At 42.4% G+C, this 16,136-nt stretch overlaps 1 protein-coding gene across 1 annotated transcript in view; it reads right to left on the bottom strand.

Moving 5' to 3' along the window:
• Positions 1 to 16,136, bottom strand: part of MEIOSIN (meiosis initiator) — a 246,886-nt gene that overhangs the window by 112,864 nt on the left and 117,886 nt on the right. Inside the window, exon 8 of the mRNA XM_053715311.1 lies at positions 9,416 to 9,462. Within this exon, the coding sequence (XP_053571286.1) occupies positions 9,416 to 9,462 (47 nt within the window). The remainder of the gene's footprint in view (positions 1 to 9,415; positions 9,463 to 16,136) is intronic.

Genomic DNA, 16,136 nt, shown 5'->3' with positions numbered 1-16,136 from the left:
CTTTATTACTGAATATGTGAAAAACTATGAAGGAATTATCCAATCTTTACCAAATTTTTACCACAGTGTCTTAATGCATTCAAAGTATTGCACCCCAATTTTCAAGCTGTTAACCCTTAAAATGTGGAAACCGGAGCCGTTTGCAATTTTAACCCCACCACAGTCCCAGCCACAGCCTTTGTTGTGACTTCAACTATCCCAGGGGGGTATTTCAAGCCTTCTAGGAACTTTTTCAGTGGACACCAGACCCTCTGACATGCATCTGCATGCACTTTACTTAAAAGAAACTGTGCAATAATGGCGCGAAAATGAGGCTCTGCCTAATACAGTGAAAGGCCCTTCCTGACTGGGAAGGTGTCTTAACTAGTGCCTGGTGATAAAAAACGTTCCCCAAATAATAAAAGTGTGAAATCCACTTCAAACTTTAAATAAAAACTTAAAAAAACAATCGATTTAGCCCTTAAGAGTGTCCACCAGTTAATAGCCCATAATAAGCCCTTTATTCTTTCTAAGTCTAAGAAAATGGCTTACCGATCCCCATGAGGGAAAAATGACAGCCTTCCAGCATTACACAGTCTTGTTAGAAAATGGCTAGTCATACCTTGAGCAGAAAAGTCTGCAAACTGTTCCCCCCAACTGAAGTTCTCTCATCTCAACAGTCCTGTGTGGGAACAGCAATCGATTTTAGTTACTGCTGCTAAAACCATACTCCTCTTTTAAACAGAACTCTTCATCTCTTTCTGTTTCAGAGTAAATAGTACATACCAGCACTATTTTAAAATAACAAACTCTTGATAGAAGAAATAAAAAACTACAACTAACACCACAAACTCCTCACCATCCCTGTGGAGATGCTACTTGTTCAGAGCGGCAAGGAGAATGACTGGGGGCGGAGCCAGAGGGGGAGCTATATGGACAGCTCTTGCTGTGTGCTCTCCTTGCCTTTCCCTGTAGGGGAGGAGAATATCCCACAAGTAATGGATGACGCCGTGGACCGGACACACCAATGTTGGAGAAAACACCCTCTATAGTGGTCCTAGATGCCAGAGGACTCCTTTAGGGAAGCTGTATGTCTCAGTCTGAAGATTAACTGCGCATAAAGTACGCAAAAATAGGCCCCTCCCACCATGCACTGAAAGTTAGGGGTCCTTATTTAGGAGTGATCTAACAAGCCATGTGGAAAACTAGGCCCCAAAAACAGAATTTATGTTTACCTGATAAATTTCTTTCTCCTACGGTGTGTCCGGTCCACGGCTTCATCCTTACTTGTGGGATATTCTCATTCCCTACAGGAAGTGGCAAAGAGAGCACAACAGCAGAGCTCTCCATATAGCTCCCCCTCTAGCTCCGCCCCCCAGTCATTCGACCGACGGTCAGGAGAAAAAGGAGAACCATAGGGTGCAGTGGTGACTGTAGTGTACAAAAACAAAAATTTTAAACCTGACTAAAAGCCAGGGCGGGCCGTGGACCGGACACACCGTAGGAGAAAGAAATTTATCAGGTAAACATAAATTCTGTTTTCTCCTACATTGGTGTGTCCGGTCCACGGCTTCATCCTTACTTGTGGGAACCAATACCAAAGCTTTAGGACACGGATGACGGGAGGGAGCAAGTCAGGTAACCTAAACGGAAGGCACCACTGCTTGTAAAACCTTTCTCCCAAAAATAGCCTCCAAAGAAGCATAAGTATCGAATTTGTAAAATTTGGCAAAAGTATGCAGAGAAGACCACGTCGCTGCCTTACAGATCTGTTCAACAGAAGCCTCATTCTTGAAGGCCCATGTGGAAGCCACAGCTCTAGTAGAATGAGCAGTAATTTGTTCAGGAGGCTGCCGTCCGGCAGTCTCATAAGCCAATCGGATGATGCTTTTTAACCAGAAGGAAAGAGAGGTAGCAGTAGCTTTCTGACCTCTCCTCTTACCAGAATAGACGACAAACAATGAAGATGTCTGTCTGAAATCCTTTGTTGCTTCTAGATAGAATTTTAAAGCCCGAACCACATCTAGATTGTGTAACAAACGTTCCTTCTTAGAAACTGGATTAGGACACAGAGAAGGAACAACTATTTCCTGGTTAATATTCCTATTGGAAACCACCTTTGGAAGAAAACCAGGCTTGGTACGTAAAACTACCTTATCTGTATGAAAAACCAGATAGGGTGAAAAACACTGCAAAGCAGACAATTCAGAAACTCTTCTAGCAAAAGAAATAGCAACCAAAAACAAAACTTTCCAAGATAGTAACTTAATATCTATGGAATGTAAAGGTTCAAACGGAACCCCTTGAAGAACTGAAAGAACTAAATTTAGACTCCATGGAGGAGTCACAGGTCTGTAGACAGGCTTGATTCTGACCAACGCCTGTACGAACGCCTGAACATCTGGCACAGCTGCCAGACGTTTGTGTAACAAGACAGACAGAGCAGATATCTGTCCTTTTAAAGAACTAGCTGACAGACCTTTCTCCAAACCTTCTTGGAGAAAGGAAAGAATCCTTGGAATCCTAATTTTACTCCATGAGTAACCCTTGGATTCGCACCAATAGAGATATTTCTGCCATATCTTATGGTAAATTCTCCTGGTTACAGGCTTTCTAGCCTGAACCAGAGTATCTATAACTGATTCCGAAAACCCACGCTTAGATAGAATCAAGCGTTCAATCTCCAAGCAGTCAGTTGCAGAGAAACTAGGTTTGGATGTTCGAATGGACCTTGCACTAGAAGGTCCTGTCTCAATGATAGCTTCCATGGTGGAGCCGATGACATATTCACCAGGTCTGCATACCAAGTCCTGCGTGGCCACGCAGGAGCTATTAGAATCACCGAAGCCTTCTCCTGTTTGATCCTGGCTACTAGCCTGGGGAGTAGAGGAAACGGTGGAAAGACATACGCTAGATTGAATGACCAAGGCGCCACTAATGCATCTACCAATGTCGCCTTGGGATCCATGGACCTGGACCCGTAGCGTGGAACCTTGGAGTTCTGACGAGACGCCATCAAATCCAGATCTGGAATGCCCCATAGTTGAGTTAACTGGGCAAAGACCTCCGGGTGAAGTTCCCACTCCCCCGGATGGAAAGTCTGACTACTCAAATAATCCGCCTCCCAGTTGTCTACTCCTGGGATGTGAATTGCAGATAGATGGCAGGAGTGATCCTCCGCCCATTTGATGATCTTGGATACTTCTCTCATCGCCAGGGAACTCTTCGTTCCTCCCTGATGATTAATGTACGCTACAGTCGTCATGTTGTCCGACTGAATCTTATTAATTTGGCCTTCGCTAGTTGAGGCCAAGCCAGGAGCGTATTGAATATCGCTCTTAGTTCCAAAATGTTTATCGGGAGAAGAGATTCTTCCTGAGACCAAAGACCCTGAGCTTTCAGGGAGTCCCACACCACGCCCCAGCCTAGGAGACTGGCGTCGGTCGTGACAATGATCCACTCTGGTCTGCGGAAACTCAGTCCCTGCGACAGGTGATCCTGAACCAACCACCAGAGAAGCGAGTCTCTGGTTTCCTGGTCCATCTGTATCTGGGGAGACAAGTCTGCATAATCCCCATTCCATTGCTTGAGCATGCACAATTGCAGTGGTCTTAGATAAATTCTGGCAAATGGGACAATGTCCATTGCCGCCACCATTAGACCGATTACCTCCATGCACTGAGCCACAGACGGCTGAGCAATGGCATGAAAGACTCGACAAGCTTTTGAGAGTTTTGACTTCCTGACCTCCGTCAGAAAGATTTTCATTTCTACCGAATCTATTATTGTTCCCAGGAAGGGAACCCTTGTGACCGGGGACAGAGAACTCTTTTCTACGTTCACCTTCCACCCGTGAGACCTTAAAAAGGCTAGAACAATATCCGTATGAGCCTTGGCTCTGGGAAGAGACGACGCCCGTATTAAGATGTCGTCTAGGTAAGGTGCTACTGCAATGCCCCGCGGTCTTAGTACCGCTAGAAGTGACCCTAGCACCTTTGTGAAAATTCTTGGAGCGGTGGCCAACCCGAAAGGAAGGGCCACAAACAGGTAATGTTTGTCCAGAAAAGCGAATCTTAGGAACTGATGGTGATTTATGTGGATTGGAATATGCAGGTATGCATCCTTTAGGTTCACAGTAGTCATTTATTGACCCTCCTGGATCATAGGCAGAATTGTTCGAATTGTTTCCATCTTGAATGATGGAACTCTGAGAAATTTGTTTAGGATTTTTAAGTCCAGAATTGGCCTGAACGTTCCCTCCTTTTTGGGAACTACAAACAGGTATGAGTAAAAACCCAGTCCTTGTTCTGCTTTTGGAACTGGGTGAATAACTCCCATTTTGAAAAGGTCTTCTACGCAATGTAAGAATGCCTGTCTCTTTGTCTGGTCTGAAGACAAGCGAGAAATGTGAAACCTTCCCTTTGGGGGAAGGTCCTTGAATTCTAGGAGATACCCCTGAGAGACAATCTCTAAAGCCCAGGGGTCTGGAACATCTCTTGCCCAAGCCTGAGCAAAGAGAGAGAGTCTGCCCCTCACCAGATCCGGTCCCGGATCGGGGGCTATCCTTTCATGCTGATTTGGTTGGAGCAGCAGGCTTCTTGGCCTGTTTCCCCTTGTTCCAGCCTTGCAATGGTTTCCATGCTGGCTTGGGCTGGGAAGTGTTACCCTCTTGTCTAGAGGCTTGAGAGTTAGAAGCTGGTCCGTTCCTGAAGTTGCGAAAGGAACGAAAATTAGACTTATTCTTTGCTTTGAAAGGCCTATCCTGTGGAAGGGCATGGCCCTTTCCCCCAGTGATGTCTGAAATAATCTCTTTCAACTCTGGCCCGAATAGGGTCTTACCCTTGAAAGGAATATTAAGCAATTTTGTTTTGGACGACACATCCGCCGACCAAGATTTTAGCCAAAGCGCTCTGCGCGCCACTATTGCAAAACCTGAATTTTTCGCCGCTAATTTAGCTAATTGAAAAGCGGCATCTAAAATAAAAGAATTAGCCAACTTCAATGCGTGAATTCTGTCCATGACTTCATCATATGGAGTCTCCTTCTGTAGCAAATTTTCTAGTTCATCGAACCAAAAAGACGCCGCTGTGGTGACAGGAATAATGCACGAAATTGGTTGAAGAAGAAAACCTTGCTGAACAAAAATTTTCTTAAGCAATCCTTCTAATTTTTTATCCATCGGATCTTTAAAAGCGCAACTGTCCTCTACTGGAATAGTTGTGCGCTTAGCTAATGTTGAAACTGCCCCCTCTACCTTAGGAACCGTCTGCCATGCGTCCCTTCTGGGGTCAACTATGGGGAACATTTTCTTAAATATAGGAGGGGGAACAAAAGGAACACCTGGCTTCTCCCACTCCTTAGTCACTATATCCGCCACCCTCTTGGGTATCGGAAAAGCATCAGCGTGCACTGGGACCTCTAAGAATTTGTCCATTTTGCACAATTTCTCTGGAATCACCAAAGGATCACAATCATCAAGAGTAGCTAGCACCTCCTTAAGCAGAGCGCGGAGGTGTTCTAGCTTAAATTTGAATGCAACTATATCAGGCTCTGCCTGCTGAGAAATCTTTCCTGTGTCAGAAATTTCTCCTTCAGACAGGCCCTCCCTCACCGCCAAATCAGATTGATGTGAGGGCATAATAGATAAATTATCCTCAGCGTCTGCTTGCTCATCCTCTGTATTTAAAACTGAGCAATCACGCTTTCTAGGAAAAGCTGGCAGTTTGGATAAAAAAGCTGCTAGTGAATTATCCATTACTGCTGCCAATTGCTGCATAGTAACCGCCATTGGCGCGCTAGATGTACTAGGTATCGCTTGCGTGGGCAATGCTGGAGTTGACACAGAAGGAGAGGATGATGAACTATCCACACTACCTTCATTTAAAGAATCATCTTGGGCAACATTTATAAAAGTGACAGTACTGTCCTTAATTTGTTTGGACCCTATGGCACACTTCGCACAAACATTTAATGGTGGAACCACCTTGGCCTCCATACACACAGAACATAGTCTATCTGAAGGCACAGACATGTTAGACAAACCTAGGCAGCTTTTTAATGCAAGAAAAGTAATTTTATACAAAACCGTTACTGTCTCTTTAAATAATAAAGGAGCACACTTTATTACTGAAACGTCAGAAAAACATCAAAGAAATATCCGATCTTTCTGAAATGTTCACTGTAGTGTCTTAAAGCTTTGAAAGTATTGCACAACAATTTTCAGACCAATTGACCCTTAAATGCCCAAACCGGAGCTAATAACAGCAATTAACCGGTTAATACACTACAGTCCCCTGCCACAGTCTCCACCGCAGCTTTTACCTTCCTTATGGGTTAACCAAAAACGAAATAAACCTCTTATAAGTCCTTTTCTAAGCCTCTTGACCTTCCACGTGAAGCTGCATGAACTTCTGATGAAAAGCAACTGCGCAACTGAGGCGCGAAAATGAGGCCTCCTCCCTCTGCATTCCAGAGTGAAGGGGCCTTTCTGACAAAATTAGGTGTCTAAACGGCTGCCAGGCGCAAATAACATACCCAAAAGTGTTTTAAAGTTTGAAAAAAACACTTCAAAGTCACATAAACATGATAAAAAATTAACGACTTAGTCCACAATAGTGTCAACCAGCATAGAGCCCAAATTATAAGCCTTAATTCTGTTACTGAGTCTAAGAAAATGGCTTATCTATCCCAGAATGGATAACTGACAGTCTTCTAGCATTACTTGGTTTTGTTAGAAAAGTGACTTATCATACCTGAAGCAGATAAGCCTGCAAACTGTTTCCCCTTGAAAGTTCTCTGGTTTAACAGTCCTGCGTGGGAACAGCAATCGATTTTAGTTACTGGTGCTAAAATCATACTCCTCTTTAACAGAAATCTTCTTCATTTTATGTTGCAGAGTAAATAGTACAAACCGGCACTATTTTAAAATAACAAACTCTTGATAGAAGAAATAAAAAACTACAACTAACACCACATACTCTTTACCACCCCCGTGGAGATGCTACTTGTACAGAGCGGCAAAGAGAATGACTGGGGGGCGGAGCTAGAGGGGGAGCTATATGGACAGCTCTGCTGTTGTGCTCTCTTTGCCACTTCCTGTAGGGAATGAGAATATCCCACAAGTAAGGATGAAGCCGTGGACCGGACACACCAATGTAGGAGAAATAAAGATTTATCACCCTCAGAGAAAAAACGTTTTTACTCTAAAACATACAAACATTTTTACACTAAGTAATAAGAGTATTAACAAGAATATTACCCTTTTTTGCAAGCATGATCCCAGTTGCTGTTAAATCACTGTATCAGGCTTACCTCAAATATACCAGCCACTGTCAGCATTTTCTAGACCTTATCATCTCTCTAGAAAAAAATATACTGAACATACCTCAAAGCAGGCAATCTGCAGACCGTCCCCCCAACTGAAGTTTTCTTTCCATACTCTTCAGTTATGTGTGAGAACAGCAATGGACCTTAGTTACAAACCGCTAAGATCATCAAACCTCCAGGCAGAATTCTTCCAATTTCTGCCTGAGAGTAAAAAACAGTACAACGCCGGTACCGTTTAAAAATAACAAACTTTTGATTGAAGGTAAAAAACTACACTAATTCACCACATCTCTCTTGATACTTCCTTTCTTGTCGAGAGCTGCAAGAGAATGACTGGGGGTGGCAGTTAGGGGAGGAGCTATATAGACAGCTCTGCTGTGGGTGTCCTCTTGCAGCTTCCTGTTGGGAAGGAGAATATCCCACAAGTAATGGATGAACCGTGGACTGGATACACCTTTACAAGAGAAATGTCCTTTTACTATCCCCTAAAAACATGTCTGGGATGACAACTTTGTGCGTGCAAAAGGAAGTTGCCCGAAATTGGTTTTCAATACACTAATAAACTAGTATCTATCTGTTGAGAAATCGCATTAGAGGTGAGGAGGAGTGGGTGTATTTTTTTTTAGCTTAGGGCATTTTAATTTTAATGGGCACAAAAGAGCTGATTGTCCTTTTTAGGGCAATGTCCATACAAATGCCCCTTTAGGGGCAATGGGTAGCTTATTTATTTTTTTGGACAGGTTTTTTTTATTTTGGGGGGTTGGTTGGGTGGGGGGGGGTTTAGTTTTAGGGGGGACTTTGTAATTTTTGTATGTGAAAGAGATGTTTAACTTAGGACAATGCCCTACAAAAACTATTGGTAGTTAATTGATAGATTAGGGGGTGTTTTTATTTTGGGGTGGCTTTTTTGTTTTTATAGGGCTATTAGATTAGGTTTACTTTTTATTATTTTGGATCATTTAGTTTATTACATTTTGTAATGTTATATTATTTTTAATATTTGTAATTTTAGTGTTTGTTTTTTGTAATGTTAGGTTTTTTAAATATTGTCGTAGTGTTAGTATTTTTTAATATTGTAATTTATTTTTTATTTTTTTTAAATAGTAATATTAGGTTAATTTATAGTTTAATCTTAGTTTTTTTTTCACAGGTAAGTTCTTATTTATTTTAAGATAGTTATATTGATATTGTAAGTTTAATTTAAAGTAAGGGGGGTGTTAGGTTTAGGGGTTAATAGTTTAATTTAGTGTTTTGTGATGTGGGGGGTCGGCGGTTTAGGGGTTAATAGGTTTAGTTTAGTGTTGGCAATGTGGGGGCCCGGCGGTTTAGGGGTTAATAGTTTTTTTATAGTAGTAGCGATGGGGGGGTTTAGGGGTTAATAGGTTTATTTAATGTTGGCGGTGGGGGGTCGGTGGTTTAGGGGTTAATATGTTTATTTAGTGTTGGCTCTGTGGGTGGATGCCAGATTAGGGGTTATAAAGTTTAATATAGTATTTGCGATGCTGGGGGTTGCGGTTTAGGGGTTAATAGGTAGTTTATGGGTGTTAGTGTACTTTGTAATATTTTGGTTATGAGTTTTGTGATTTTTGTTTTTCACAAATCCCATAACTACTGGTCACAGATCGCGGAATGGATCACGGCAATATAAACCATAACGCTAGCGTTATAGCTGGACCGCACAACCAGTAATACGGGAGACCGCAAAATTCTACACTCAAAAGTAATTTTTTGAGTGCGGAATGGAGAGTTGCATAAAGGCTAAAATGCTAGCGGTATAGCCATACCGCTGCGACTTGTAATACAGGAGACCTGAATATTCCGTGCGCAATAGCCAATTTTTTAGCGATATAACCTACCCCAATAAAACAAGGCAAAGAACTACTGATAGGGGAGGGGTAGTGGGAGGGATATAGCAATGCTCTGTTTGGGTTGTTTTTGCCTCCTCCTGGTGGCCAGGTGAAGTATTTCCCATATGTTATGAATGGATTTTGTGGACTCTCACTGCCATGAGAAAGAAAAATAATGTATAATCAGAAGCAAGACAAAAAGGGGTGGGATGTCTGACATAATTCAGAAACAGTGTGTGACACTGACTGCTCCCAGGACTTACTTGAACATCAGATGATGAAGAACTGAGTAAGACATCTTCAAATAGCTCTATGGATATAAAAATGGAGTAAATACCAAAAACAGAATTTATGTTTACCTGATAAATTACTTTCTCCAACGGTGTGTCCGGTCCACGGTGTCATCCTTACTTGTGGGATATTCTCTTCCCCAACAGGAAATGGCAAAGAGCCCAGCAAAGCTGGTCACATGATCCCTCCTAGGCTCCGCCTTCCCCAGTCATTCGACCGACGTAAAGGAGGAATATTTGCATAGGAGAAATCATATGATACCGTGGTGACTGTAGTTAAAGAAAATAAATCATCAGACCTGATTAAAAAACCAGGGCGGGCCGTGGACCGGACACACCGTTGGAGAAAGTAATTTATCAGGTAAACATAAATTCTGTTTTCTCCAACATAGGTGTGTCCGGTCCACGGCGTCATCCTTACTTGTGGGAACCAATACCAAAGCTTTAGGACACGGATGATGGGAGGGAGCAAATCAGGTCACCTAGATGGAAGGCACCACGGTTTGCAAAACCTTTCTCCCAAAAAATAGCCTCAGAAGAAGCAAAAGTATCAAATTTGTAAAATTTGGTAAAAGTGTGCAGTGAAGACCAAGTCGCTGCCTTACATATCTGATCAACAGAAGCCTCGTTCTTAAAGGCCCATGTGGAAGCTACGGCCCTAGTGGAATGAGCTGTGATTCTTTCAGGAGGCTGCCGTCCGGCAGTCTCATAAGCCAATCTGATGATGCTTTTAAGCCAAAAAGATAGAGAGGTAGAAGTTGCTTTTTGACCTCTCCTTTTACCAGAATAAACAACAAACAAGGAAGATGTTTGACTGAAATCCTTTGTAGCATCTAAATAGAATTTTAGAGCACGGACAACGTCCAAATTGTGTAACAAACGTTCCTTCTATGAAACTGGATTCGGACACAAAGAAGGTACAACTATCTCCTGGTTAATATTTTTGTTGGAAACAACCTTCGGAAGAAAACCAGGCTCAGTATGTAAAAACCACCTTATCTGCATGGACCAGATAGGGCGGAGAACACTGCAGAGCAGATAACTCAGAAACTCTTCTAGCGGAAGAAATTGCAACCTAAAACAAAACTTTCCAAGATAATAACTTAATATCTACGGAATGTAAGGGTTCAAACGGAACCCCTTGAAAAACTGAAAGAACTAGATTAAGACTCCAGGGAAGAGTCAAAGGTCTGTAAACAGGCTTGATTCTAACCAGAGCCTGAACAAACGCTTAAACGTCTGGCACAGCTGCCAGCCTTTTGTGAAGTAAAACAGATAAAGCAGAGATCTGTCCCTTCAGAGAACTCGCAGAAAATCCTTTCTCCAAACCTTCTTGTAGAAAGGAAAGAATCTTAGGAATTTTTATCTTGTTCCATGGGAATCCTTTAGATTCACACCAACAGATATATTTTTTCCATATATTATGGTAAATTTTTCTAGTTACAGGCTTTCTAGCCTGAATAAGAGTATCTATTACAGAATCTGAAAACCCACGCTTTGATAAAATCAAGCGTTCAAACTCCAAGCAGTCAGTTGGAGGAAAACCAGATTCGGATGTTCGAATGGACCCTGAATAAGAAGGTCCTGTCTCAAAGGTAGCTTCCATGGTGGAGCCGATGACACATTCACCAGGTCTGCATACCAAGTCCTGCGTGGCCACACAGGAACTATCAAGGTCACCGAAGCCCTCTCCAGATTGATCCTGGCTACCAGCCTGGGAATGAGAGGAAACGGTGGGAATACATAAGCTAGGTTGAAGATCCAAGGTGCTACTATTGTATCCAATAGAGTCGCCTTGGGATCCCTGGATTTGGACCCGTAACAAGGGACCATGAAGTTCTGACGAGAGGCCATCAGAACCATGTCTGGAATGCCCCATAATTGAGTTATTTGGGCAAAGATTTCCAGATGGAGTTCCCACTCCCCCGGATGCTCCTCCATCGCCAGGGAACTCCTTGTTACCCCCTGATGGTTGATATATGAATTTGGCCTTTGCTAGTCGAGGCCAAGCCTTGAGAGCATTGAATATCGCTCTCAGTTCCATTATGTTTATCGGGAGAAGAGAGTCTTCCCGAAACCATAGACCCTGAGTTTTCAGGGGTTCCCAGACCGCGCCCCAGCCCACCAGACTGGCGTCGGTCGTGACAATGACCTATTCTGGTCTGCGGAAGCTCATTCCCTGTGACAGGTTGTCCAGGGTCAGCCACCAACGGAGTGAATCTCTGGTTATTTGATCTACTTGTATCGTCGGAGACAAGTCTGTATAATCCCCATTCCACTGTCTGAGCATGCACAGGTGCAATGGTCTTAGATGAATTCGTGCAAAAGGAACTATGTCCATTGCCGCAACCATCAAACCTATTACTTCCATGGACTGCGCTATGGAAGGGAGAAGAACAGAATGAAGTACCTGACAAGAGCTTAGAAGTTTTGATTTTCTGGCCTCTGTCAGAAAAACCTTCATTTCTAAGGAAACTATTATTGTTCCCAAGAAGGGAACTCTTGTTGACGGGGACAGATAACTTTTTTCTATGTTCACTTTCCACCTGTGAGATCTGAGAAAGGCTAGGACAATGTCCGTATGAGCCCTTGCTTTTGACAGAGACGACACTTGAATCAGGATGTCGTCCACGTAAGGTACTACTGCAATGCCCCTTGGTCTTAGCACCGCTAGAAGGGACCCTAGTACCCTTGTGAAAATCCTTGGAGCAGTGGCTAATCCGAATGGAAGTGCCACAGGTAATGCTTGTCCAGAAAGACGAACCTTAGGAACCGAAAATGTTCCTTGTGGATAGGAATACGTAGGTACGCATCCTTTAAGTCCACCGTGGTCATGAATTGACCTTCCTGGATGGTAGGAAGGATCGTTCGAATGGTTTCCATTTTGAATGATGAAACCCTTAGAAACTTGTTTAGAATCTTGAGATCTAAAATAGGTCTGAATGTTCCCTCTTTTTTGGGAATTATGAACAGGTTGGAGTAAAAACCCATCCCTTGTTCTCCTAATGGAACAGGATGAATCACTCCCATGCTTAACAGGTCTTCTACACAGTGTAAGAATGCCTGTTTGAAGATAATTGAGACCCGTGGAACCTTCCCCTTGGGGGTAGTTCCCTGAATTCCAGGAGATAACCTTGAGAAACTATTTCTAGCGCCCAAGGATCCTGAACATCTCTTGCCCCAGCCTGAGCAAAGAGAGAAAGTCTGCCCCCCACCAGATCCTTCCCAGATCGGGGGCCAACACTTCATGCTGTTTTGGTAGCAGTGGCAGGTGACTTGGCCTGCTTACCCTTGTTCCAGCCTTGCATCGGCCTCTAGGCTGGCTTGGTTTGAGAAGTATTACCCTCTTGCTTAGAGGGTGTAGAATTTGAGGCTGGTCCGTTTCTGCGAAAGGGACGAAAATTTGGCTTCTTTTTAGCCTTAAAAGACCTATCCAGAGGAAGGGCGTGGCCCTTTCCCCCAGTGATGTCTGAAATAATCTCTTTCAAGTCAGGGCCAAACAGTGTTTTACCCTTGAAAGGGATGTTAAGCAAAAGCGCTCTGCGCGCCACAATAGCAAACCCTGAATTATTCGCCGCTAATCTAGCTAATTGCAAAGCAGCATCTAAAATAAAAAAGAGTTAGCCAATTTAAGAGCTTGAACTCTGTCCAAAACCTCCTCGTACGAAGATTCTTTATTGAGCGACTTTTCTAGTTCTTCGAACCAGAAACACGCAGCTGTAGTGACAGGAACAATGCATGAAATTGGTTGTAGAAGGTAACCTTGCTGAACAAACATCTTTTTAAGCAAACCCTCTAACCTTTAATCCATAGGATCTTGAAAGCACAACTATCTTCTATAGGAATAGAAGTGCGTTTGTTTAGAGTAGAAACCGCCCCCTCGACCTTGGGGACTGTATGCTATAAGTCCTTTCTGGGGTCGACTATAGGAACTAATTTCTTAAATATAGGGGGAGGACAAAAGGTATGCCGGGCCTTTCCCACTCCTTATTTACTATGTCCGCCACCCGCTTGGGTATAGGAAAAACATCGGGGGGCACCGGAACCTCTAGGAACTTGTCCATCTTACCTAATTTCTCTGGAATGACCAAATTGTCACAATCATCCAGAGTAGATAATACCTCCTTAAGTAGTGCGTGGAGATGTTGAAATTTAAATTTAAAAGTTACAATATCAGGTTCTGCTTGTTGAGAAATTTTCCCTGAATCTGAAATTTCTCCCTCAGACAAAACCTCCCTCCTGGCCCCTTCAGATAGGTGTGAGGGTATGTCAGAACAGATATCATCAGCGTCCTCTTGCTCTTCAGTGTTTAAAACAGAGCAATCACGCTTTCTCTGATAAGTAGGCATTTTGGAAAAAATGCATGCAATAGAATTATCCATTACAGCCATTAATTGTTGTATGGTATTGGCGCACTAGATGTACTAGGGGCCTCTTGTGTGGGCAAAACTGGTGTAGACACAGAAGGGGATGATGCAGTACCATGCTTACTCCCCTCATTAGAGGAATCATCTTGGGCAATATCATATCTATGGCATTATTATCCCTACTTTGTTTGGACATTATGACACAAATATATCACATATATTTAAATGGAGAGACACATTGGCTTTCATACATATAGAACATCGTTATCTGATGGTTCAGACATGTTAAACAGGCTTAAACTTGTCAACAAAGCACAAAAAACGTTTTACAATAAAACCGTTACTGTCCCTTTAAATTTCAAACTGAACACACTTTATTACTGAATATGTGAAAAAGTATGAAGGAATTGTTCAAATTTCACCAAAATTTCACCACAGTAACTTAAAGCCTTAAAAGTATTGCACACCAAATTTGAAAGCTTTAACCCTTAAAATAACGGAACCGGAGCCATTTTTACATTTAACCCCTATACAGTCCCAGGTATCTGCTTTGCTGAGACCCAACCAAGCCCAGAGGGGAATACGATACCAAATGATGCCTTCTATAAGCTTTTTCAGTGGTTCTTAGCTCCTCACACATGCATCTGCATGCCATGCTTTCCAAAAACAACTGCGCATTAGAGGCGCGAAAATGAGGCTCTGTCTATGACTAGAAAAGGCCCCCAGTGAAAAAGGTGTCCAATACAGTGCCTGCCGTTTTTATTAAAACAATCCCCAAGATTTAACAACTATTAAAAGTAATAATCTGCCAAATATACTTAGTAAAGTAATCGTTTTAGCCCAGAAAAATGTCTACCAGTTTTTTAAGCCCTAATGAAGCCCTTTATTCTTTTACTTAAACTAAGAAAATGGCTTACCGGTTCCCATAGGGAAAATGACAGCTTCCAGCATTACCGAGTCTTGTTAGAAATGTGTCATACCTCAAGCAGCAAAAGTCTGCTCACTGTTTCCCCCAACTGAAGTTAATTCCTCTCAACAGTCCTGTGTGGAAACAGCCATCGATTTTAGTAACGGTTGCTAAAATCATTTTCCTCTTACAAACAGAAATCTTCATCTCTTTCCTGTTTCAGAGTAAATAGTACATATCAGCACTATTTTAAAATAACAAACTCTTGATTGAAGAATAAAAACTACATTTAAACACCAAAAAACTCTAAGCCATCTCCGTGGAGATGTTGCCTGTACAACGGCAAAGAGAATGACTGGGGAAGGCGGAGCCTAGGAGGGATCATGTGACCAGCTTTGCTGGGCTCTTTGCCATTTCCTGTTGGGGAAGAGAATATCCCACAAGTAAGGATGACGCCATGGACCGGACACACCTATGTTGGAGAAAGTTATCTTACTTCATTTCCACCTTTCACCATAATCACTCTTGTACTCACTGCACACATGAAGTTCTATCAGTATTTTTTATCATATACCTGTTCTCTATTTCTGTACCCTACCTAGACACATGTATCTCTAGGATTACACTTCAATCCTACCATGCATCCCCTTCTAATGTTCTTGTACTGCACCAAGCACACAGCTATGTATCTTTTATACTTCTAGGGGGCCCTGGTATTCAGACGTCAGCGGTGTCCCTGCAATCCCATTCTATCTCTGTATCTTGTACACTTCTACAGTTTACATACATATTCTAACATTATACTATACAATACATATACATTAAACAATGTATATACATATTTCATATACCCACAATTCAACAGCTCCTATAAGTGTTTTATTGATATGTTTAATTCAGTATTGTATTGCACAAATATTGACACATATAAGTTGTATTGTCATACAGTACTGTTTTAAGGGATCATTTACATTACACCTTCGATGTAGGTAGTGATGCTGTTTGGAAATATCTCTAGGACTCAGAGCAGCATCGACAACCACTGAAATGTAAGGTGGTAAGATGCTACCTCTAAAAAGTACTGTCAGCCCTTTAGAATATTTTGCTGGCTTTGTCAACATCGCAATGGATCCCTTTTGAATATCACACCGCCTCGTGGCACTTCCGACCATCAGGACCTTAGTGATATGTGCTGTACCCATGGGACATACCAATGTACTAAACAGTCCAGCAGTATCCATTGAAGCATTGTCCTCATCTGCATGTGATAACTGTACCCATTATTGTCCTTAAATGTTTTTATTTTCAATAAATGTATGTAAATTATACCTGGAAGTCTTTTCGAGTTTCTCATATGGGAGGAAACAACTTTAACAATGCTGCTGATACTAAGAGCTGAGTTAACAGCTCCTACGATTGT

This window comes from Bombina bombina, chromosome 1 (genome assembly GCF_027579735.1).
Source record: "Bombina bombina isolate aBomBom1 chromosome 1, aBomBom1.pri, whole genome shotgun sequence".
NCBI classification, from domain to species: Eukaryota; Metazoa; Chordata; class Amphibia; order Anura; family Bombinatoridae; genus Bombina; species Bombina bombina.
This window is presented reverse-complemented; position numbering and strand designations above follow the sequence as displayed.